This window comes from Brassica oleracea, chromosome C6, assembly GCF_000695525.1.
Source record: "Brassica oleracea var. oleracea cultivar TO1000 chromosome C6, BOL, whole genome shotgun sequence".
NCBI lineage: Eukaryota > Viridiplantae > Streptophyta > Magnoliopsida > Brassicales > Brassicaceae > Brassica > Brassica oleracea.
In genome coordinates this window covers 38,335,882-38,361,715 of record NC_027753.1, presented here as the reverse complement: position 1 = coordinate 38,361,715, position 25,834 = coordinate 38,335,882, and the positions used below count along the sequence as shown (strand labels likewise).

The 25,834-nt window shown below is 33.8% G+C and overlaps 6 protein-coding genes across 6 annotated transcripts; 4 read left to right on the top strand and 2 right to left on the bottom strand.

Annotated features, from left to right (window-relative positions):
• Window positions 1-3,998: 3,998 nt before the first annotated feature.
• Window positions 3,999-5,071, top strand: LOC106298171. The gene is made up of 3 exons (XM_013734250.1): window positions 3,999-4,112; window positions 4,204-4,405; window positions 4,581-5,071. The coding sequence occupies exons 1-3, from the start codon at window positions 3,999-4,001 to the stop codon at window positions 5,069-5,071; spliced, it is 807 nt and encodes a 268-aa protein (XP_013589704.1).
• Window positions 5,072-6,217: 1,146 nt separating this feature from the next.
• LOC106298170 lies at window positions 6,218-7,295 on the top strand. The gene is made up of 3 exons (XM_013734249.1): window positions 6,218-6,346; window positions 6,475-6,673; window positions 6,850-7,295. Exons 1-3 carry the CDS (start codon window positions 6,218-6,220, stop codon window positions 7,293-7,295), a joined length of 774 nt encoding a protein of 257 aa, XP_013589703.1.
• A 3,352-nt stretch (window positions 7,296-10,647) lies between these two features.
• Window positions 10,648-12,175, top strand: LOC106300709. The gene is made up of 4 exons (XM_013736912.1): window positions 10,648-11,024; window positions 11,091-11,152; window positions 11,212-11,496; window positions 11,836-12,175. The coding sequence occupies exons 1-4, from the start codon at window positions 10,706-10,708 to the stop codon at window positions 12,130-12,132; spliced, it is 963 nt and encodes a 320-aa protein (XP_013592366.1). The 5' UTR covers window positions 10,648-10,705; the 3' UTR covers window positions 12,133-12,175.
• LOC106300708 (alcohol dehydrogenase class-P) lies at window positions 12,146-13,941 on the bottom strand. Its single transcript, XM_013736911.1, has 6 exons — window positions 13,830-13,941; window positions 13,576-13,712; window positions 13,457-13,503; window positions 12,883-13,367; window positions 12,661-12,818; window positions 12,146-12,582 (listed from the first exon to the last, which is right to left on the bottom strand). Exons 1-6 carry the CDS (start codon window positions 13,861-13,863, stop codon window positions 12,304-12,306), a joined length of 1,140 nt encoding a protein of 379 aa, XP_013592365.1. The 5' UTR covers window positions 13,864-13,941; the 3' UTR covers window positions 12,146-12,303.
• A 1,402-nt stretch (window positions 13,942-15,343) lies between these two features.
• LOC106297022 (probable auxin efflux carrier component 6) lies at window positions 15,344-18,665 on the bottom strand. The gene is made up of 7 exons (XM_013733299.1): window positions 18,196-18,665; window positions 17,332-17,966; window positions 16,389-16,638; window positions 16,190-16,275; window positions 15,948-16,105; window positions 15,704-15,780; window positions 15,344-15,600 (listed from the first exon to the last, which is right to left on the bottom strand). Exons 1-7 carry the CDS (start codon window positions 18,624-18,626, stop codon window positions 15,534-15,536), a joined length of 1,704 nt encoding a protein of 567 aa, XP_013588753.1. The 5' UTR covers window positions 18,627-18,665; the 3' UTR covers window positions 15,344-15,533.
• A 4,504-nt stretch (window positions 18,666-23,169) lies between these two features.
• Window positions 23,170-24,611, top strand: LOC106299526 (peroxidase 13). The gene is made up of 4 exons (XM_013735605.1): window positions 23,170-23,448; window positions 23,555-23,740; window positions 23,841-24,006; window positions 24,090-24,611. Exons 1-4 carry the CDS (start codon window positions 23,188-23,190, stop codon window positions 24,488-24,490), a joined length of 1,014 nt encoding a protein of 337 aa, XP_013591059.1. The 5' UTR covers window positions 23,170-23,187; the 3' UTR covers window positions 24,491-24,611.
• Window positions 24,612-25,834: the final 1,223 nt, after the last annotated feature.

Below are 25,834 nucleotides of genomic sequence, written 5' to 3'. Positions count from 1 at the left end.
AGATAGGTTAAGCGGATGTCTTTGTCTTTTTTTATTGTACCATGTATTTTTTATCTATTTTTTCTTTTGTTTTTACTTTTTAATATTAAATATTATTATTAATTCATATTAATTGGTTAATTTTAAGGATATTATAATATTAATAAGAATCTAAATTCTATTTTTCTAAATAATTTTTTAAAAATCCTATTGAGACAAACCTAAATTGAAAGTATTTCTTTTTTCTATTTTCTCAAAAATTAATTATGGCTAGAAAAGTTATCACTATACCTGCTTTTCATTCACACCCACAGAGTAAATGTTTAATGTTTACTCTAAAAATTTCATCACTCCAAATTCCACCGAAAATACCAGTCAAGTGAAATATTATTTTCACCAATTTACTCTAATTACTATTCTAGAACAAAAAAAAAAATTTACACGCAATTTTACTTAGAATTTAGCTGGAGTAAAACTATTTGTTCCATTTTCTTTTTTTTTTTATTTCTTTCAGCTATTTTCTATTTCTTTTTTACCCCATATTACTCTCTAATACCAATCAAACCCCTACAGTAATACTAAGTATATATTCTACTATGTATAAACAGTAAATAGAGTAAATATAAAAAATATAATTTTATATAAGTGGTAACAAATCAGTGCAAATTAATGTAATGAACTTTTTAGGAAAATATTTGCGTTAAAAGTGTCGTTCACTCAGATGAAATCTGTCTTTTATGAATTTTTTTAGTACAGCTGATAAGGAGAACAATCCAATTAAACTGTAGTAGACTTTGACCTGAACGCCTGTATGAATGTTTATTTTTATTTTTTTTGAAAGAATTATTTATTTTTATAATTAGTAAATATATTTTTTAATATTTACCATATAACTAATTATATATTATTATATTTTAAAAAATTGTATCGTGAGAAGGTTTGTTGGTCGATATTAACCAAATGCTTGTGATATAGAAAATGTTTGTTGGTTGATATTGATCAAATGGTTCAATATATAATAATAATTGGAGTTATCCATGGAAAAAGTATTCAAATGATAAAAAATGTTTTTTCTTATCCGGAGAGTAATGAACTAATAATATGTTTTTTGTTGAATTTTTATTGACTGAATATATGATAATTATGTGGTTTATGTATGCCAAGGTTATAATTTTATAGTGGATCAGTGTAGGATAAGAAGATGCCATTGTATTTTTGGTATGATTCTAAATTTATAAGAGTTTGGATTGCTTATAGGAAGAGGTGATGAATGGTTAAAATTTTTAATTAATTCTGGTTTTAGTAATGTTATTGAATTGATGTTTGTTTGGTTAACTACTATGTACGGTTTGGTTAGTTATTTTAGATCTAAATGGTTTGATTTAAGTGTTAAATATGGTTTAAGCTAGTGGTATAGACTTGTAATATTTAAGGAAAACCGAGGTTTAATTTCAATTTGTATTCCAATTTTAATAGATTAGATTTCTTAGGCTGTTAGTACAATTTTGCAAAAATAATTTAATCTATTCTTTTGAAAACTTCCTCATTTTAACATTTTCGTGATTAGAATTTAGCAATAATTTTGTACGAGAACAATCCAATTAAACTGTACCACGAATAATACACAAACAGACCCAAGATTGGACGATCACTGGCTAACCTCGTCATGTGTACGAAAGATACGAAGAACCTGATCACAATCTTCTTCTTTCATGTCTCTCCAAAATGATGGTCTCACACGCATGTACTTGGTTCTTCTATACTCCATATGAGATTTTTTTTTATATACCATCAGGAAGAATCTTATATAAACTAACTCTTTTGTTCTCCTTCGCACTATATGGCTACTTGATCTTGATATCATTTCTGCTTCTTCGAAGTCCATGAAAAATCTGAAACATATCATAATCACATTTCAGCAAACATTCTTATGCTATACAGGCCTTGTTCAGAGCAGTGTCGCTGCGATCAATTTTGGCCATCAATAATTAAACAACAAACTAGGCAGAAAAAATGGTGGAGAATGGATGGGATTGTCGCTGCAGACACCTTTTACAAAGATTCCCAGCGTTGTTCTTGTCGCTGTTGAAAATACCGGCAGCTAAAATGATGATGCGACTCCTTTTGCTCGTCAAAATCACCGCTGTTGGGGTTAGTCTTCATGTATTTGAGCAAGAAAACAGTTATATTCTTCCTGATGGAAATACCGTCCCTGTTGGAAATAATCCCCCAACAAAAGAGTAGTCCACATTAGTTCCATTAAACCCAACTTCGAATATAGAGTTGAGAGTGATGGATGGTTATTAATTAATTTAAGTTTCGTTTTTCCATTAAACCCCAACTTCATTTATGGTGAAGAGTAAAGACAAATGGCGATTAGTATGATATTACTAGCTTTAGGGTTGAAACGCAGAATCTAAATGACTTTGTTTCTGGATTCTTTTTAAAAAGTTTTATACTAATTAAATTTAGACATACTTATACATTAGATAGTATTTACTTGAAACTTCCAAGCTTTTTCTCAAACCAAAGATTAACAAACAAATAGTCTTCAACCTCCAGTAAAACCTAATATCCATATTGTAATGCTGTGTCCAACTCTTCACCTAATCTTTGTTACACTATCATAACTTATTTATCTAACCATTGCATCACCATTCGAAATTAACTAATGAATCTTTTTAGCACCGCTAACAATTATTCACTTAATTTTGTGCAGCACCATTATACGACTTTCGGTATAGGTCACCGACATCCTTATTCGCAAGGTCACTTTCAAACAATTTAATATAACATTACAGTCAGAATCTTTGAGTGTCTCTACTACATATTATTCTTTCAATTGAATTCAGAATTATCGATTTTGAGGATATTTTAACATTTTGTAGATTTCTCACCATCTCGTTACTGATACTAATAGTAAACCCCATTTTAATAAATATAATCATCTTTTCCGAAAACGATATTAAGTTAAGTTTTTGCTAAATAAACCTCTTTAAACATTCTATCATGACATTGTAACTTCCAAAAAATAACTATTTTTCTAGTTTATTGACTAAGTTAAGTAAACCCATTAAGCTACTCAAAAGAATATCACCAACACCAAAGAAAGTTGCAATTTTTTTGTCACCATTTACCTTTTGAAAATCAACCTTCATCTTTTTAAGCAAAAATATAAGATGCTAAACTATTTCTTTCTCGGCCAAATATTTCATTAGAATATATTTTACATATCACTCCACTTTTTTACATGCTTTCCATTATGTAGCATACAGTTGGTAGCATAGCATAATTTGTAATTTTATCCACATCAAAAAGTTTGTTGCGAGGTAGATGAAGAAAACTATATTTATAAGTAGATGATAGTGAAATGATATCTTTGGGATAGATATATATCGATGCATCACACAGTGTTCATGATTGAGCTTGATAAATGATCATATAGGCCTTTTTCAAAAGTGACTTTTGTATATCTGAGCTTTCTCATCTCCACCACAGCCATCGCCCATAGGCAATGCTACTGCCTCAGCTTGCTAATCTGTTTAAGTTCGTGTTAGCTATACTAAGATGAAGAATTAGTTTTGTTTATTTAAACCAACGTTTCTTATAAAAATCAAGACAAAAAACATTATCTCAAGTTACAAAGTTTTATCTAAAACATCCACGTATCATTCATCAAATATGTGCTATAGACGACAAGTAGAAAATGACATGAACCGACTTTTTCAACCGTTGCGTATTTGTAACTTGAAAAGAAAAATTATTGTACTTCGAAGATATTCGAAAAAGGAAAAGTCACCACTCAACTCACGTTCAGAAATTAAAGCATCAACAACAAACAATTTATAAGAGAACTAAAATTAAACAATGCATATAATATGGCAAACAATAATGATTCACACGTCACACACTTCGACACATATATAGAGACTCTATTGCAAGTCATTTCTTGCTCTCTAACTTTTTCCAAGACAAAGAAAACCTAGAAGAATTGGAAGAGACAGGTGAGAATAGTTACTATGGGGAGTTTGGGAGAAGAAGATCTAGAAAAGCTTGTGCTCGACTATATTGAGTCTTCGATCATCGTCCCCGATCATATGGAGAAGTCTTCAACTGCTCTAGTAACCCTTCAGGTCTCTTATCTATTTTTCATCGGTCAATGCATACTTTTCCTTTTTGGTTCACAAAAATATTACATCTTATATTACATATAAATATTTACAGGAGATTCTTGAGACGAAAGGAGAAAAGGAAAAGAAGATGGAAGACAAGGTTAAGTCGTTTATCAGGAGAAGAAAATTATCATACGAAGGAGACGATGAGAAGAGAGACGTGATGAAAAGGATAGTATCTAAGCTCAGATCTGATGGTTACAATGCTTCTATCTATGGAACCTCGTGGGATTCTTCTTTTGATCGCCGTAAAGGTAATAATAAAATATCATTTTGGTTTAAAGAATAAACATTTAGAAAAGTAATCATTTGATTTGATCTTTGCAAAGTTGAAGAGTTTTTCCTTTAATTTTGGAAAGTTAGGTCAAGTTTTTTTTGGTACTAAGGTCAAGTTTTTTTATTTGTTGCTTTTGTGAAAATGTTACACAGGATGTAGTAGAATGTTTAGGTGTACCAGAAAGTACGAGTACATTGAGGTCATGGTGGCAAGTGAACAGGACGGTGATGACGGAAGCAAGGAACGTCTGATAATTGATCTTGATTTCAAGTCTCAGTTTGAGTTAGTGAAGCAGACTGAAAGTTACAAAGACGTGACTCAGATGCTTCCGACAGTGTTTGTGGCAACAGAGGAGAGACTCAAAAGAGTTGTTTCGTTAATTTGTGGTGAGATGAAAGAGTCCATGAAGAAAGAAGGAATGTCTAGACCTCCATGGAGGACTACGAGATACATGCTAGCCAAGTGGCTACCTGAGAACCGTTTGACAGTCTCTGGTTCTAAGAAAGGATCTTGGTCTATGTTTGATGATGGTGAAGGAGGTGAAGCTGTTAAGACAACGAGTGCTATTGGTTTGAAAACTACGTGTGGACAGTCAGAGAGAGTGCTCAAGAGCCAAACAAAAAAAGAAAGAGAAGGACGATGAAGAAATCATCTCGGGCTCTTCAAATCTGTATCTGTTTTTATTACTGATATGACATTTTAATAAATACAGTCCTTGAAAATCCAACTTAATAGGGTTTTAAATGACACAACCGTTGGGAAAGATTTTTGAAATGAATTGTAGTTATAGTAGTATATGGTTTGACATGATACTTTTACATTGGTGGATTTTTTTACATTGGGAAATTTGATCCTAGGTGAAACTTGTTTCTAGGTTTTATGTTGTATTTGTTTTTGTTTTTTTAATTCTGTTTCTTTTGCTTTTGGGATGTTCGACTTTTGGCTCTAGTCAGAACCGCACGAAACGATTAAAAATAAATCGTAAACCTCTGCAGAAATAATAATACAAATAATTATAGAGCAGAAAAACATGAAAAATTAAAAATAACAAAAAATATAAATTATTAAACAATAAATACTTTTATTTTTACATAACTATTTATCAAGTTTTTATCATTAGATTTTATAACTAGTTTTTAGATAAGATGACTAGCTCACTCAATGTTTCTTAAGTTATACTGAACCAAAATAAAATTTTATGAACTTAACTTTTAAGAAGTATTTTAGAAAATGCTTTGAAAACTATAAAATTCAACCATTTTAATTACTTTAATTCTTTAATAACTAAAAATTAGAGAAACATTTTCAAATAGCATTAAATCTTGTTTTTGACAAAATAAGCACACATTGAAATTTTTTTATAATATAATTTTATTAAATATGAAAAACATATATATATATATATATATATATATTGAGTTTAGGGTTTAGTGTTAAAGTTTAGGGTTTAACATTTAAAAAATGAAAGTAAGATTAATATATATATATGTAGATTAATTTAGTTTTTTCTTGTCAGATGCATGTTATTTTAGAAATTCTTATAATTGAAAGTGTTATTTTAACAACAAACATTTATAATAGAAATGCTAATATTAAACAATTCATATAATATGGCAAACAATAATGATAAGATTTTAACACACGTCACACACTTTTTTTTTTTTTTTTTTGGTCAAACGTCACACACTTTTATATAGACTGTATTTTGTAAGTCATTTTTTGCTCTCTAACTTTTTCCAAGAAAAAGAAAACCTAGAAGAATTGGAAGAGACAGGTGAGAATAGTTACTATGGGGAGTTTGGGAAAAGAAGATCTGGAAAAGCTTGTGCTGGATTATATTGAGCCTCCGGTCACCGTTCCTCCGGTCACCGTCCCCAATCATATGGAGAAGTCTTCAACTGCTCTAGTAACCCTTCAGGTCTCTTGTCTATTTCCATCTGTCGATGCATACTTCTGTTTTTGCTTCATAACAATATTATATCTTATATTACATATAAATATATTACATAAAAATAATTAAAAAAGAGTTGTTGAATATATATTCAGGAGATTCTTCGGACGCAAGGAGAAAAGGAGAAGGAAATGGAAGAGAAGGTAAAGTCGTTTATCAGAAGAAGATTATCATACGAAGGAGACGATGAGAAGAGAGACGTGATGAAAAGGATAGTATCTAAGCTCAGATCTGATGGTTACAATGCTTCTATCTATGGAACCTCGTGGGATTCTTCTTTTGATCGCCGTGAAGGTAATAATAAAATATCATTTTGGCTTTAAAAATAAAAATTTAGAAAAGTATTCATGTGATTTGATCTTTGCAAAAGTTGAAGAGTTTTTCTTTTAATTTTGGAAAGTTAGGTCAAGTTTTTTTTGGTACTAAGGTCAAGTTTTTTTATTTGTTGCTTTTGTGAAAATGTTACACAGGATGTAGCAGAATGTTTAAGTGCAAGAGGAAGTACGAGTACATTGAGGTCATGGTGGCGACTGGTCGCGGCGGTGATGACAGAAGCAAGATGAAACGTCTCATTGTTGATCTTGACTTCAAGTCTCAGTTTGAGTTAGCCAAACAGACAAAAGGTTACAAAGACGTGACTCAGATGCTTCCGACAGTGTTTGTGGCGACAGAGGAGAGACTCAAAAGAGTTGTTTCGTTGGTTTCTGGTGAGATGACACAGTCCATGAAGAAAGAAGGAATGTCTAGACCGCCATGGAGGACTACCAGATACATGCTAGCCAAGTGGCTACCTGAGAAAAGAGTCTCTGGTTCTAAGAAAGGATCCTGGTCTATGTTTGATGATGATGGAGGTGAAGCTGTTGAGACAACGAGTGGTATTGGTTTTAAAACTACGTGTGGTTTCCAGTTATCTTAGAGGGATGAGCGCAGTTCGTTTCTTTGTCTTTTAACTTTTTGGTCTTGACAAGTTTTTAGATGTTGATTTTATTTTGAAAATTACTTTTCTATCAGTTCTTGTCTGATGATATATCATGCAAATGGTTCACTTTAATATCCGGTGTCTGATCTAGAAATCCAGTAAAAGTAACCAGTGTTAAATTAGACCCCTGTTACCCGATATATAATCCGTTTTAGGTTTTAAGAAAAAAACCATTATAACCTAATAAAATTTGCAAAAAACCATTAAAACTTGTTATTCAGTTACAGTACTTATTTAGATTTTTTGATTATGTTATTATAATATATGTTTTATATTTTAACTTAGCGAGCTTGAATATAATGAATTAAAGAATGCTTTTGCTGAAGAATATCCCAAAGATGATGAAATAGTACACCCAAAAAATCTTGATGGTAATTTTTTAAATTTTGACTAAACTTCCAGATTCTTTATAAATACAGATAAAATTGTGATTTTGAATTTTTGATAAAATTTTTACTATGCCTCTTAATAAAATGAATTGAACGATGATAGAGAGAAAATTAGTTGATGTGATTTAGTATTAGTTTGTTTTTGTTATCAACAATCTATTTCAGTTTGATGTTTTACTTTTGGTTTATTTTAGATTTTAATTTTAATTTTATCATTCATATTAGACATTTAAATATTTATGTTTAGTCTTGATATTTACAAAATTGTTAAATAATCCAAATTATTTTTGATATTGTGTGTGTCAAATGAAAATGAAAATAAAGAAACTAAAGTTATATATTTTATATTTTAAAGTCATAGAATATCTACTATATTTTCAATAGTTAATATATTATTATATGAAAAGATTAAAGAATTTATTAATCGACGGTTCGTCCACGGTTGACCCAATAACTTGGTGATCTTGAAAGTTGTCCAGTATCGAGACCGAGTTTCAAAACAGTGAAAGTAACCCTTTTGATTATCAAGATGCTTTATGCGCACAATTATCAAAATCCCAAAATCATATAACTAACTGAGTAAGAAACTCTGCATAAATATAACTAACATGGAATACATCACTGACCTGTATAACGAATGAAGTGAGGGACAATTTAGATGAATGAAGAGAAGAAACAATGATGTTCTTTGTCATTAAATAGCACTTGATTTGCAATCTACGGTGAGAGAGATTGCTAATGAGCCAAGCAAAACAAAAAGAATCACCTTGACCTCCACAATTATGTAGTGGTAATCTAATGGTAAAAAACTTGAGGCATGCTGTAAACACATCTGCTTGTGTTTGATTTTTGATTGGAACAAGGTTGCTGGTATATAGTCGGCTTGGATATGAATTTCAACTCAAATAGTTTGGTAACAGGCAATTTGGCTCCCTAGAATTAGTTGGAAGACATTTCAAATCCAAGTCAAACAGTGTGGTATCAGTGCATTCTATTATACTAAGGGCATGATTAACCTCGGTCTCTTAGCCGGGGTTCTTAACTCATGATTTGACATTTTTTTTTTACACTTTTCGCCAAAGAGACGGCTCTTATATCTCTATTTAAGAGACGGTTCTTATTTTTTCTTAGTTAAAATCAAAGAAAAGTTAAAAATCGTCTCTTACCCGAAGGTAAGAACTCCAGTTAAGAGACTGAAGTTAATGATGGTCTAAATGCATGTTTTCAAGTGTCGACTATATCAGTCGATAAAACATATAACAAACAAAAACAAATGTGTCTATTTTTATTAATGATATGACATTTTAATAAATTTAACTCTTTGAAATCCAACTTGACAGGTTTATTGCACATATTAGAAGAATATTTTTGAATATATTGGAGCTATAGTGTGGTTTGACGTGATACTTTTACATTGGTGGATTTTGTTATACTTTATCGATGATCGGATCAGTTCTGTAAAAAACCATATCTAATGTTACAGAGTGGATTGATTACCACGTTGCCTGATTCGAATTTGGATGCCTTCTGATTAATGTCAAGAAGTAGACCGATTGTCTGTATGCGGTCCACAATGTTAATAACATGGGCCAAAACTCAAGTGTAAACTAGCTAAACAATAATAATTTAGTTCCCAGCGTTAATCAAACTCATGTACGACGTGGATATATGTTGAATCTCAAGATTACCATCAAACTATCACCTCTTGATTACATTGGTGGATATGATCCTAGGTGAAACTTGTTTTTAGTTTTATGTTATACTCTCTCCGTTTTTTTTTAAAATTACATTTTAGAAATAGACACGTAGATTAAGAAAACATTTAATTTTTTATATTCTCTAAACAAAAACATCATTAACTATACACCTACTCATAAAATAGACTACACTAGTTCTTTTCTTTGAATTATACATGAATATTTTAGTGGTCCAAACTAGTTACGTGTTACTATGTGTCGATTCTCTGTTCCTGACGATGCTGAAATATTAATTCTCCGGTGGCCGGAATTCGAATCCTGGTGGCTTTACCGTACTAGGTTTTAATTTGCTCTCAAGTTAATCACCACCGGTATTCGAATCTCGGCCGCGAGAGAATATTTAAAAATGAAAAACAAATTTCTAAAGCTTCAAATATTTAAAATGAAGGGAATATTTGTTTTTAGTTTGGGGTGTGAGACTAGTGGCTCTGGTGTTTATCGAACTTATATCTCTAGAGATGACTTTCGGATCGTGTTTTGTCGAGCAACCCATCTCGATCTATAATGGCATTATTGTGTGTATTTAACTGGGACGAATATGCGGTGAATAATATTAGTTCCCATATGACACAAGAAAAAAAAAAGAGAAAAGTTTATTTAGCTGTGTGAGAAAAGACAAGAAGTAAGATTACTTGCCGAGATGAGACAGAGAGATGTGTCAGTGTCAGGTTTCATTCACATCATCCTCAGACAGACAGTTGAGAAATCCGACGGCGCAGCAGTAGCAGTGGCCGAGCTACAGAGATAGTAGTACTCAAATTAGCTCTATTTTTATGTTTACTCTTTCCAGAACCGGGCCTTACAGTTACTTTCACGTCAGTCAGATCTTAATTTATCCATTTCAAAAAAACAAATTAATGCATGGGAGAGAAAGAGACTTGAGAATGTCAAATTTTAAATTTCGTTTTCCAAAACTTTTTAACTAATCCGGCGTTACTTAACACCTATTACGTAATCGAAAGTCCAAGCCCATGATTTGTTGTCACATCATTCTCAGCCCATATAGTAACCCAATGCTAATAAACACGACGGTCTGCTAAAATTATGGGCTGGTCGTGTTATTGGGCCGACGTATAAGTAAACCAACTCTAACCGGGACTTGATCAATCGAACCGATGAAATTGATTTAAAGCGACGAGAACCAAACATCTTAGCCGCAGTTTTGGCTCCTCAGGCCAAGTAGAAGACAGTCGAGAAGAAAATGGATTTCATCTATTGTTTCCGACCGTATCACTCTTGTCGGGGAATTTCAGTTCTGCCAGCTTCTAGCTTAAGTAGCAGACTTCCCGCCATTAATCGTTTCACGAGTCTCCGCTTAACGACGCCGTTTCACCTTCAGTATCCGAAATTTTCAATAGAGACTTACGCGAAGAAGAAGAAGAAGAAGAACACTAAAACGACTATCTTCGAACCAAAACCAAACAAAGAAGACGAATCACTCATTGAAGAAGAATCAACAAACCAAGAAGAAGATGAAGATGAAGAGGAAGAGCAAGTTCTTCTCGAAGATGTTCTAGACGGTGCGTAGTATTAATCTAAAGATTCCATTTTTTTAGTCCAAACATTGATCTCTCGCAATGTTGCAGAGCTACTAACTGATGAAGAAGACGACTTCTACCTCGAAGAGGAGGAAGAAGAAGAACTCTATGGAAGTTACAATTTTTTTTTTCTTTTTGCATCTCTCAATCTCTAGATTTGACATTTCAGGCTGGAGATGGAGGTGGTGGAGGAGGTATTAAGCTTGCAGGAACAACATGGGACAAAGAAGCATTGTCCTTAGCTGAAAAATCATGCGAGTCCTTTAACGGTGAGCTAGGCATTTACGCGTTCAAGACTCTACCGAACTCCACCGTTCAAGTGAGGATCGAGCGGCTCAGTAACAAGTCCGGTTCTCCAACGATGGAGGACATCGAAGCGTATTCAAAAATCTACAGAGCTAAACTGTCTGAAGCTGAACTCGCCAAGTCCATACCAGACAACATCTCTTTAGAGGTTTAGTTTAGTTATTAGTTTTAATATATTTACGTTTATATATATATATGATATTTCAGTTTTTAGGTTTAAATATAAAGTTATTTTGATGAATTATCTAAATATTATTATTTAATTTAATAGATTTAAGTGAATTTAGATCGATTTAACATGGTTTTAACTGATTTAAGACAGTTAAACTTACAGTTGTTTAAACCGATTTGAATTGTATAAATTAGATTAAAAATTTTTATTTCGGTTAGAACGGATTTGCGATTTTTAGAACAATGGTTGACCCTCTGATTCATTTAACATTGTGGTTTAAAGACTCAACAAAAGCTTGAACCATGTGTGCAACAGGTTTCATCTCCTGGTGTTGAAAGAGTAGTAAGAGTTCCTCAGGATCTTGACCGGTACAAGGACAGGTCAATGTATGTGAGGTACGCTAACGAGGAATCTGAGACAGAAGGTGATGGTATCTTCAGGCTTGTTTCTTTCGACGTGGAAGCCAGAAGCTGCGTTTGGGGGATAGCTGATATAAGAGTGAACCGTGAGAAGGCAGGCAAAGGCAGACCTCTGAGCAAGAAGCAAAGAGAATGGCGGCTCGAGACTTCTTTTGAGTCACTACGGTTAGTTCGTTTGCATTCCGAATGTTGAATCACACACAGAGTTAAAAGAGAAAAAGAGAATGTCTTTTTTTATGAAAACTATTACAACGATATGGTAAAATAGAGTAGGGGACTTTTAAAAACACAAAAGCAAATAATAGTTTGTCTACTAAAAACACTCGAAGTAGACATTTATTGGTAAAGGAGAAATGTAGTTTCTTCAAGCACCCATGGTGATGATGCAACGGATACCCTCTCCCTTCAACATGTAATCAAAGGCCTTGTTGATCTCAGAGAATGGCACTGTGTGAGTAATGAACTTCTCAAGCTCCAGCTCCTTGTTCATGTACTTTTCGACCACCCCGGGGATGTCGGTTTTGGGTTTGTAGTTCCCAAAGAAAGTACCCTTGAGTGTCCTCTCGTTCAGGAGGTTCATTGGATGAGTCTTGAAAGCATCGTCTTTGCTCGGCACACCAACCAGCACCGCCACACCCCAGCCCTGTAACCACAAACATCACATGTCATAAGTTCAGACATATGTATCCACAGTTTATGAATGGTTTGGTCAGAATATTACATCGTGAACACATTCAAAGGCTTGAATCATGGCTTGAATGCTTCCAGTGCACTCCACACTCCTGTCCACACCGCCGTTAGTCATCTCAGCGATGACTTGCTGAACTGGCTTGTCATGTTCCTTAGGGTTCACAAACTCCGTCACACCGAACTTCTTAGCTGCAATAAAACATGTAATATTAGTTTTGTCGGAGCGATCATAGAAAAGACATTTAAAACTAACCTTCCTCGAATCTCTTGGGGTTAAGATCAACACCAATGATCCTACCAGCACCAGCAATCCTAGCACCTTCCGCAGCAGCCAATCCAACAGCGCCAAGACCGAAGATAGCAACACTCTGACCTTTCTTGGGCTTAGCAACATTCAAAGTAGCTCCCAGCCCAGTGGACAAGCCACAGCTGACGATGCAGACTTTGTCAAGAGGAGCTTCAGGGTTGATCTTAGCGACTTGACCAGAGTGAACCACGGTGTACTCGCTAAACGTTGAGGTCCCAAGGAAATGGTGGATCGGTTTGCCGTTGATGGAGAATCTCGATTCGCCGTCGTGTATCATCCCTCCTCTCTCGGTGTTGATCCTGAGAAGGTCGCACATGTTGGACTCCTCGGAGTGGCAGTGAGGGCAGTCTCCGCATTCTCCGGTGAAGATGGGGAGGACGTGGTCTCCTGGTTGGAGATCAGTTACTCCTTCTCCAACACTCTCCACAATACTAGACAAACAAACAAAGATCAACAAACTCAAATCTCTAAACCTTAAAAGCAGACCAGAACTGAAACAAGATTGGAGAGATTCTTTTACCCTCCAGCTTCATGTCCGAAGATACGTGGAAACAAAGGCGTTTGTCCCTGTGGAAGACAGTTAGTGAGTTTATTACAGAACTAGAGACAGAACATGAGTTCTTGGGGATCTCTTCTTACCTTAGCTTCCCAGAAGTAAACATCGGTGTGACAGAGAGAAGTGAATAGAATCTTGATACGAACTTCGTGTTTCTGCGGTGGAGCAACCTCCACTTCCTCCATCACTAGTGGCTTTCCAGCTTCCCAGCAAACGGCAGCTACAACCACAAAAACGACACCGTTTTGTAATCATAACTCATAAGAACAGTTGTGATCAAAAACCCTCAAATGGTGAGATCTTATTAATAAAAGGACAAGAATATTAAAAATGAAACCTTTGCATCGAATGATTTGTCCGGTCGTAGACATGATGAACTTAGATCTTCTTTGGGTTTTGTTTGTGTTTGATTGTGAGAGATGAGAGAATGTGTATTTATAGTGAAGAGGGTATGTTGACAGATAACCATACGGTCCATACCATTGTATTTTGCCTTTACTAGGGGCGTTCTTTTTTTTTTTTGCCTTTGGTTTTGACTAACAAGTTCTTCCACTTGGCTCTCACGGCATTCGTCCACGTGGCGTTTTATTCGTCTCTAATTACAATTTTTAGCAATGAATTAAATTAAAAGATTCTATATAATCCCTTTGTACCGCCGTGGTTTTTTTCTAAAAGCAGCAAGTCGGCACCCGTCGAACCGGTTTGTTTCGGCGGTTTAACCTTGATTTGGTAATTACTAATTAGGTAGCATTTTTAATGTTATTCTTCGCCATCAAGATGCAATTTTATTAATTTGTTTGGTAGTTAATGGTACCGATCATATATAATTGGCTTTTAATTACATTCTTGGCCGTTACTCTCAAGTATGTATCAACAACGATAAGATTTGAGAGTCAATTAATTGACAATATCATTTAAATCATACTGCATAATACTCTGTGCATTTCTGAAAATACAAATTTATGACTTTTTATTCTATAAGTATTATCTTTTCTATTTTACAATACTTTGTATATTTTAAAAATGTTAATTAAAAATATTTGAATTGATTATTTGATATTATTGAAAAGTGTATGGTAAAAATAAATAATAAATTTGAGATTATTTGGTTTGATATTGGTCTTTGTGACCAGAATTTTCATGATGATTTCCTATATGAATCTTGCTTTCACTTATACATCGTATATAAAACCATTTAGCTCGAAGAAATCAAACGTGGATATAATACTCAGGATTAGTTATCAACCTAATCCTCTAGTCCAGAACCATGGAATTTTGGGGACCCTAATCAAAATATAAAAATATTTACTTTTATTTAAATATTAAATATATTTATGATTTTTTCTATACCAAAAACTTGGCTTTCAATCCCTTTAAAAAATCAAAGAACAATTTTAGTAACATAAAAATATATTTTCCTTATATTAGTTTTTTATTAGAAATTTCATATATAAATTATAGAACCAAAAATCTGTTTGATATCTTATTACTATGCTTATAAACTGAAGGTTTCTTACTTTATTTATTATATAGTTAACACTTATATAACTTAGTCAGTAGTCACCATGCACTTAACCTCAATAGGATCAATGCTAAATTTTATTTAGTTACATACTAGTTGACAACGTAGTTAAGTAGCTATGGGGGGCATTGACCAGCAATCAACTCTTACTGCATAATATTTGGTTTGATTTTGGTTCTTTGTGACAAGAATTTTCATGATGATTCCTATATGAATCATGCTTTCACTGTGTCTGTACATCACAAAACCATTCAGCTCATAGAAATCAAACGTATATTCACGATTGATTTCTAACATTAACATCTAGTCACATGCACTTACCTTCAATAGGGTCAAAGTTAAATATTAATTAAGTACATAATTTAAAATGTTCTCATAACCATTGGGTCATTGACCATTAATTTGAATGTAATCGCTACTCTTTCTTACAAGCTCTTAAGAACAACTCGTAAGCGCTCACTAGTCTCTATTTCCACGTCCCTTTATTGTGAATATTTCTTTCTTCAATGTTGTTGTGAATCATAGGCCCAAGAGTACGTAGTACAGAATAGTTACTGGTAAAGATACCATCATACCAAAGATCACCCTGAAAACAAAACATCAATAAACACATAAACTTCCACATTATAAAACACTCAAACCATTTAAGTATAACTGATTAAAAAAAATATAAAGAACAAGAAACTCACAATGTACTGAGCAAGTCTGGATGCAAACCATACTCCCTGGCAAACACAAACGGTACTATTCCTTGCGGTAGAGCCGCCTACACATGAAACAAAAACATATAGGTCTCGTCAAGTTTACTAATATACCACAAATAATCGACATTATATTTTTTCAATATTATAGACTAAAATCGAAGTAGGCTCTGAATACTCATTTAAACCAGTGTTCACCTTGATGTCAAAAAAAAAAAAAAAAACTGTTCACCTGTACGATGGCAGCATGTAACCTAGAACCTTTCAATCCGACAAGAACTGAAGCAGCAGCCATGAAAGCCGGACCTGAGATGAACCTAATCAACATCCCCAATGTTGCTTTCTTCGCCCCGCAAGCGATCATCTTTGGTTGCAACGCCATGAATAGACCTGTAAATTTAAATGTACTATTTATATGCTTACAAACACAAAGATTTTATCTAGCTATCACGTAGAATAAGAAAATTAGCATACCTAAACTAAACATGGCCATTCCAAGACCTGCATCTGATATTATCTTGATCGAAAACGCAACAATATCTGGCAACGCTATATTCCATCTGCTCATCCATTGTTATAAAAAGTTAAATTTAACTATCAGATATATGGTTTTTAGCAGAAAAAAACTATCAGATATATGATTCTAGAAGGATTTAAAGAATTGATTACGAACCTGAAGGATATAAGTGACCAGACAAGACCTATGATGCTAGAATAGGTGTTAGGGTTTCGAGAAAGCTTGCGTCCCACGACAGTCAGTATGAGCCGCACCATCAAAGCGGCACTTGGCATTTCTTGCCTGCCAATAGCAGCAACCGGAGCTGTTTCTTTTCCGGCGGCTCCTTCCTCCATGGAACAAGCAACACCGGCTGCCGTAGGCGGTGGTGCAGCCCTAAGTGCGTCTCTGAAGCTGATCTCCTTCTCTGGAATTGATAAATAATCATCTATACACGTCAGCAAATGCATACACTAATATGTAGTCGTGTTACTCCTGGTTGTGGGATGTACTAATAACATATACTAAATTAAATAGGAAAGTATATAAAAATCATGCGTCGGTTTCACTGATGATTACACACGTGCTGAAGGAATATGATAGCATCTCTCTTTCTCGGAAAAAAAAATTGACTTGTGAGACCAAAATAATTGTGAATACAAAAAGTCAACATCTTGTTCACCATATATGTGATTTTTATTGATTATAGTAAGCTCGCGGGTGGTATGAGGGGTCCGCTTTATTAACATGCTTCATCATGTTGTTTCAATAGAATCTTAAGCTCTAAAACACGAGATAAATGATACTGCTAACAAAATTCAAAATATGCACACTAAATTATTAAATCAAGTGAAATTAATTAATTGTTTTTCAATTAGTAAGATTTGTATTCCTTGGGTTTTGTACGATAAAAGTGACATAAGCTAAGCAAGTTTTAATCTGAAAAAGCTGTATTTTACGTAGCCTCCCAAGGTTTTTTCTATTCGTCAGATTGTATAAAACTAAAGACAAACTAATAAAAGATAGGAAATAAATAATTTAAGATACGAAAAAAGCAAAGGAAAACGACTCAACGGCGTCGTGTCAGTGCTTAACCACACATCTTTCAAAGAAAACGTACCGTTGATACTATCCTTGCCTACATGTCTCTGCCCTGACTCCCACGTCATCTTCGGCGACGCCGCGTGCCGGTATATTTTCCCGGCGGCTGGAGACTTCATCCAAACAGGTGTACCGGCTCCGTTAACGTCAAGCTCGTTGAAGTTCGAGGCACGTGGCGTCGGCTGCAACGAGTAAGCATCGGAAGAAGCATAACCCGAGAGCCTCCTAGGGCTAACACCACAACCGGGTCGGGTAAACCCGAAACCGCCTAGATCACCGTTACAAAACATGATCTCGTTATTACCGTTATAAAACTGAAGTGCACCACTTCCTCCTCCGCCGTTAAAGAAACGGTTAGGAGTGTTGACGGAGAAAATCTCGGCGTTAGAAAGATTCGAGGCTCGAGGAGTTAGGCATAGAGAAGAAGAGACAACGGAGTCGGGTACGGATGATATGGACCGTCGGATCCTCAGCCTGACCCGACCGTTTATATCGGTTTCAGTTTCTGTACGGAGAGGGTCCATGCCGTCTAAGGAGATGACGTCATCGTCGACTTGGATCCTAGTGATTGCCCCGGCTGCTTGACCCGGAAACTCGGTTCGGATAAGCAACCTGGCCGCACGTAGTTCAAAGAGGAAGAGTAGTAGAGTATACCTACACACAAAATAAATATATTCACATTTAGTATCATCGGTTATAAATAATTCAACTAATTAATCAAATAAACTATATCCTATACGTTGGCTTAATTAAAATACCACATAATAACTATAAAATTCATTTGATTCTGATTTTTTTTAGTCAATTATATAAATCCATAAATAAACATATATAAAATTGAATAACGTTTTTGTCAAAAATAAAATAAAATCGAATAACGTACCAAATGATGCATTGAAGGACAACGAGTTGGACCATGAGGTTTTGAGTGTACTCTCCGTACATGGCTTGAAGCAAAGGGATGCCCATAACGAGAGTGTTAGGGAGCGTGGCGACGGAGAAGAGAGTGATGAGCCAATCGAGACCACCAGACTTGAAGAGAATGGCCCATAGAGAGAGCAAAACGAAGACCATGACTTTGGACAAAGTGTCGGCGATGATGAACATCATGTCCATTTTGTAAGGGTTATTTTGTGAAATGAAGTGGAAAGAGAGGATTGGGACGGCGAAAACCGAGACAAAACGGTTGATTCCAGAGCATTGTTCTGCTGTGAAGATCTTCCACCACTTGACAGAACCATAGGCTACGAACATGGCGAAGTAGAGTGGTGCCATTGCACACATCACTTTATAGAATTCGCTTCCCGTTATCATCTTCTTTGCTCTGATTCTTCCTCTTTCTGGTTAGTTAAGATGTGTAGTTTGGTTGAGGTATGTGCAAATGTGTGTTGGGTTATATAGGGACTTGTTGACGAGGTTACCCCTAGCTTGTTCCATTATTTGCGTATCCATCATAATTAATGCGATGACATTCTAGCTTTCATGGGGTTCTAACTTCTTAAAAATATTTTAGGGTAACTTCATAAAATGGTTTAGAATACATTTTTTTAGTCATGTGTTAACTGTTAAGTCATCAGAGATTTATGATCTAATACTATTTTCAAATCAAATTTAACTAATTATTACTATATGTTATTATATGCTATTTTATTACATTATTTAAGAGTTATCAAAAATATTTTCGACCAATCATTTTAGAGCATCTCCAACGCTTAGATATTTTACAAGTTTTTTATTAATAAAATACTATTATGTTTATAATAGCTTATCTATGTTGTTAACATTTTAATTATACGTAAAAAAATCAAACTAGTTATAAAGAGTCATATTAAAAAAAAAGTGTTTCATTTAATTTTTAAAATTTTCATTTGAAAAGCTAGCCACAGTTCTCATAATCTCTTTTATCTACCTTAATTTACCTTATATATGCATAGATTCGGAGATCAAGTAGCTTAAAATTTTGGGTAGTGTTTTATAAATGCAGTCCAGTGTGAACAAAAAAATATACATGTTTATTTAATTGTGGCATGATTTATTTTCTTCAACAATCTTTGCAAAATTGGTAAGCAAATTTTTTTTTCATTTTGTATACTCATGTACTGGTGTTCAGTGTTTTGGCTAAGTAAGCTTTTCACCTTTATTATCTACCTAACTTTGTTGTTTTTTACTCTTACTCATGATTAAGTTTGTTAGATTTGGTATATATTACAATGAGGACCAGAAGGGCCATTTACAGCCATTGAAAATTTTGTAGGAAAAAGAGACCAACGATTATAAAATTACTCCTTTGTTATAGAGTTGTTTACTTGTTTTATAAACATCAACAAAAAAGAAAATGTACTTAATCACAGATGAAGATAATCATCGTCATTTTTATAAACAAACTAAAATAAGTTTCAAAGTTTTATTGGGACATCGAAAGAAATTAAATATGCTTTGTCGAAATAGGCTTTCACCCAAATTATCTCCCTAACTCTTTTGTTTTCTTCTCTTGCTTACGATAAAACATGCGGTCTGGTGTATTTTATAATAGAAAACTAAACTGCTATTTAAGTCAAAATCTACCACAAATTAATGGACGAAAATGAAAATTAAAATAATGAAAGTAAATCGATAAAGCCACCTAACATGATATTCACTAATGAGTCATATATTTGTCTTATGCAACTTGTTTGATGTAGTTAACCCTCTATATACATTCCTACATTTCATTCTGGTACACCCAATAACAATATTATCATGAGACTCGTATTTTTAAATAAAAATAAATGGAGACATCAATAATTCAAGAGACAAAATCAAGTAATTGGTAAGAAGTCTTATTCTATTAAAATGTGATTAATTAACTTTTGTTAACCCTACGGATGTCAATTCTTTAACAACAACAACGAAAATTACATATGTCAACTTAGATGATAAGAAATTGGCCTGCATAATGCTAATTAATCACCTTGTTAGTATAATAATCACCTACATTTCCACACATCTATATTTTTATATATATGCAATAGAATGAGTGCATAAAGGAAGAGAATGAGATCCTCTTAGAATCTAAGATCAATGATATTAGCGCCATGGGTGGAGACTATACGGTGTTACCCTTTTGCTTTAAAGCTTAAAAGATTTTGTCCTTTTCAAAAATTTAAGAACAAAGTCATACGTAACCTTTTTCTTATTATTAAAGACAAACAAATATTTTGTCAATGAAAAAAGGCTACACTAAAGTTCGGGATTATTGATTCCGTCCTATATGTCTAACCTAAACATCTATCGTAATTACTATATACTAATTAGCATGTAGACAGGATCCCTGTAGGATCTATTATAAAATAACGTTCATCTATGATTATAGTTTCCAACGGCAATGACAGTAAAGTCTCTTATTATCTTGTATGTTTATATAAGCACACACAAAAACTAGACAAAGAAATTCAGAATAAGCAATTTGCTTTTCTCGAATCTCGACTCCCGAGTGATGTTGTCTTTCTCGCTCTATACTGAAGTATTAGAACACACTTACACACACATATACAAATGAGACACACCGTGGAATATGATGTCTTAAATAATATGTACAAAAATATATATTAAAACGAACAATGATGATGGAAAAGAAGACTAAGAGGAAGCGCATGGGATCGAGGAAAAGGGAAAATATAGTGTGGGATTATGGGTAGGTTATAAAATCATATCAAATTCAAGTGCGAGAAATGATGGGTCCATTTCCAAATTATAAATTGCATACTCTATTATTTTTTGTAATAAAATATGTAAATTGATAGATGTTTTGGAGAGTTTAAAATGTTTCAAAATATTTGATGTTTTGATATTTTTATAGTATTAGTTTTAGTTTTATAGAAAACTGTGTCACCAATGATGTTTATAGTTGTTTTTATGATTGGTTAAATTAGTTTTACTTTATATTTTTAATGTTACTTTTTAGAAAAAAAATGTATGTCTTATTTCTTGTGCAATGACTTAAAACATCAAGTATTTTGAAACAGAGAGACTAATTTGGAAAGTCACTGAAAAAATGGTCTGAGATCAGGGGGCAAGAACTAAAACGTGTCTGGTCTAGTCATTGAGAGAGGGATGAAATATCAAAAGAAAGTGACATAACATAAGTCTAACTCTCTTCTCTTCGCGTGCCATCAATTCATCATTTTGTTCGTTTCTTATTTTTTGTTGCATTGGGTCATTTTCCACCAACCTATGTATTTTTCGTTCCAAACACGGTTACATTATTCCGTCTTGTCAATGTATATGCATATGTACATTGACAACGAACATACATATGATAGATATTTAGATACGTAGAAATCTAACTTCATATGTTCTTGATTCATTTGAGTTTAAGCATGCATATTCTTCAAACTTGCATGAAAGTCATGTCTTTTAGGGGTTAGATCTTCGATTTAATAAATGGTTTTATGTGTGGCTTATGCAATAATAATATATACTTTAAATTTAAGTATATTCGGCTCAGACATTAAGGTTTGGTCTCCAGGACTTAGGAATAAAATATTTGTTGGTCCAATTCCTATAATATCTCCATCATTTGTCTAGCAGTACTTGTTTTGTTACAAAAGTAAAAAATAACATTTTGAACAAAAAAAAAGAAGTAACAAATAACATGTTCGTCATTAAAATATAGAATGTTCTTGCTGTAAAAAGAAAAGTTATAAAAATGTAAGCACTTTGAATCGTTTAAAAATCATCAGCAAATTCAAGGAAAATATGCAATCTCCCAAATTAATGTTTCCAGTTCAAAGACTTGAGACATTGTCATCTTGTGATATAGAACGCACAAAAGGATGCAATTGTTTTCAAAAAATTTTAATATATTTGAAACAAGATCATATATATATATTTTTTTTTTTTGAACTTAGCTTTAACAAGATCATATATTTAGCTGCGTATTTATCTTTCTCACATCTAAAGTCTAAACACTAGACTACTACCTAACTTACAGTCTCCTGATGAATTTAGAGAAATATTATAACTGTTCTTATCTCCTCTTTGGCACTCTTTTGTTTTATAAACTCAAAGAAAGAAGACGATAAATCATACATAGAATGCAACATCCTTCGATGTTATAGCAAACAACCCGAATTCCACGTGCGGCTACAACAAATTATCCTCACGTGACACAAAACTAAACCTTGTATAGATGAAACCTTCCTTTTGAGTGAGAGAGTCGTCTACACAAGAATAATTCATCGAACTTGTCGCACTTCTAAAATTTGTTGCCATGTGCGGTTATTTGGTTGAGCTTTTAAGATATTCACATTTGCAATTTGCAGAGAAAACAAAAGACGTTACGATGGATTCCAATATATATCTCTTTAATTTGTTGCCGCATCCAGTTTTCTAACGTTAATGATCGCCACGCTATTATACGATGGATTCCAATATATATCTCTTTAATTTTTTTTCTCTACTTCCAAATATACTTGATTTTTAAATTATTTACTGCTTAAGCTACAATATTTTGTTTATTTTTAAAAGAAAAAGACGGACTGAAAAAGTAAAATAAATTGATTTAATATTCTTTGGTATGGTTTCTGGTGGAACAAGAACTCATTATTTACTAAAACTGGAACAAAGTTACTTTGTTGAACATTTTAATGATATTTTGTTTAAATGTTACTACCTAATTACTAGAATACTTTTTACAAAATCTGAATGCAAGTTTTGTCACCTTTACGTAAGCATTTTACGCAGTAACAGCTATACAAATGCAATGAATGACATAAAGTCGAAACTATTGAAAGATATATTTATTGTATTTAATATCCTCCATGCATATAAATATCGACGAAACAAATAAAACTTTCCAACTTACCTTAAACTTAAATGATCAACATAAAAAAAAATGAGCCGTGGAGTACGAGAGAGTATATCGAAGCATTCATTTAGTTCGAGAATGATCACTATTGGAATCTTTCTAGTTTTGTTTTCTGCTCATGATCTATTCAGTTTTTCAGAGGCACAACAACTACAGTTTGGGTTCTACTCAGAAACATGTCCATCCGCAGAATCCATCGTCGGTGACGTTGTTAAACAAGCAGTGACCAAGGACCCTGGAAATGCTGCCGTCTTACTCCGTCTCCACTTCCATGATTGCTTTGTTGAGGTATGGTTCTAATGAATCTCAATACAAAAAAAAATATTTTCACTATTCTTTATGATGTTTTTGTTCCGAGTTTACCGACATAAATTGGTTTGGTTATATGTTGGAGGGTTGTGATGGGTCCATTCTAATCAAACACGAAGTAAATGATGACGAGAGGTTTGCTCCGGGTAACGCTGGTGTGGGTGGTTTCGATGTTATAGATAATGCTAAATCAGAGCTTGAACGTTTGTGTCCAGGCGTTGTGTCTTGTGCTGACATCGTTGCTCTTGCTGCTAGAGACGCTGTCATTGCGGTAACACTATGATAGTAATTCCGACCAAAAAGTAAAATAGGCAAAGGACCTTTTTATTACTGTATTCATGTTATTGTTTTTTTTTTTTGGCAAATAATAGGCAAAGGGACCTTTTTACGAGGTTCCAACAGGTCGAAGAGATGGCCTGACATCAGATAAGAGTAACGCTGCTAACTTGCCAGATGTTGAAGATTCCATAAACATTTTGAAATCAAAATTCAGAGAGAAGCGGCTTTCAGATAAAGATCTTGTTCTTCTTAGTGCTGGTAATAATTAATTTATCCTAAACTCAATAACTTGATTAAATATAAATACCACTTGTTAACCAAAATGTTACTTATGTTTACAGGTGCACATACTATCGGTACCACAGCATGTTTCTTTATCATGTCACGTTTGGATGCTCAAGATTCAACGATAAGTCCAGATTTTTTTCAAGTGTTGAGATCAAAGTGTCCAAAAGGTGGCGATGTTAATGTAAGGATTCCGTTGGATTGGGAAAGCCAGTTTGTGTTCGACGAGCAAATATTTAGGAACATCAGAGATGGCAAAGGAGTTATCAAATCGGATTCTGTACTGTACCAAGATAATGACATGAAGAATATTATTGAGTCGTATTTGGCAAGCAACGAGAGTTCGGAGGCTAATTTTGCTGCGGATTTTGCTGAAGCTATGGTCAAGATGGGTGTCATTGGGGTGAAGACTGGTGTTCAAGGAGAGGTCAGACGCATATGCAATGCTACAAATTAGTCTCCATTAATGAAAGTTCATATTTATTTATATATTAAAAAAAAAAAGTTATCCTGAGAATGTTAGATCAGAATTAGTAAACAAAACGATGTATGATTCTTAAGAGACGAATATAAAAACATGTAGACAAAAATTTGGTAAAAAAAAATTAATAACTAAATAATATTTAAAATCATAATTGTTTATCTATTTTTATAAAATTCAACATCTGGTTCGTGATGTCTCGAGTTTTAACCCGATTATCTAACTGCAAGTGCACAGTAAAGTACGCAGTAGTAATGCGGGATCGAATCCACAGGGACCGATGATCACACGTAGAGTTGCAGACAAGTTAATAGCTACAGCGAATCAAGATATATTTTTGATGATTTTTATCTAATTTTCTTAGGTGTCACAAAACATAAACAAGCTGTAAAAAGATGATTTAAACGATTTGAAAACTATTTTAAAACAAACGTTGGGCATTGGGAATTCTCAGGGATTTCTTTTTAATCAAGATACAATTAATGGCAGACACAGGGATATATTAAGAACCGTCTAGAACTCAAACACGATATTAGAATTAACCTACTTCCGTAGCGCTAATTCTCTATGTTATAGAAATCTCCACACTAACTTCCGCTGAGTTTCAATTTCTAAACAAGCATTAAGAACAGGTTCAATATGTTCACAAAGCGCAATAACATCAACTTCCGAGGGTTAAGGACACTTTGCTCATCTAAAGTATTTTCGGAAGTTCAAACAATCACTTTCGGTGCATCAAACAATCTAATATCATGAACTAAGTGATCAATTCAGTTCAAGCAGTAAGAAATCCATTAGAAGAAGAACCAAAACGTAATCCCTTAGTCTACACACGTTTTATGAATCAAAACATCAAGAAATCCCCTATGAGAACCCCTAAACCCAACTAGATGACTACTCACACATAACTAAGCAAGAACAAAACGATTTTGATGAAGAAAACATGATAAGATTGTATTAAAACAGAGTAAAGGTTCAGAAGATCTTCTCCAAATGGTTTTGAGATGAACTCCTTTACAAATCTTCACAAATCACACAAAACAAGTACAAAACTCTCAAATCTCTCTCAAGAACTTGTAAATCTCCTTCTTGGTCGTCCCTGGTCTTTTCTGAGTCTCAAAAGTCGAGTCCTCTATCTATTATTGAGGGGAGTGGGTAAAAAGGAGTGAAAAGCTCGTTGGTGCGTGTGGAGCCCGTAGAGCGTGGGATCGGTCGATCAACATGGACCGGATCGGTCGATCTAGGGCATGAAGGCGTGGGATCGGTCGATCCACGTTGTCCGGATCGGTCGATCTGTGGCTCTGTGCGATCAATACTTCT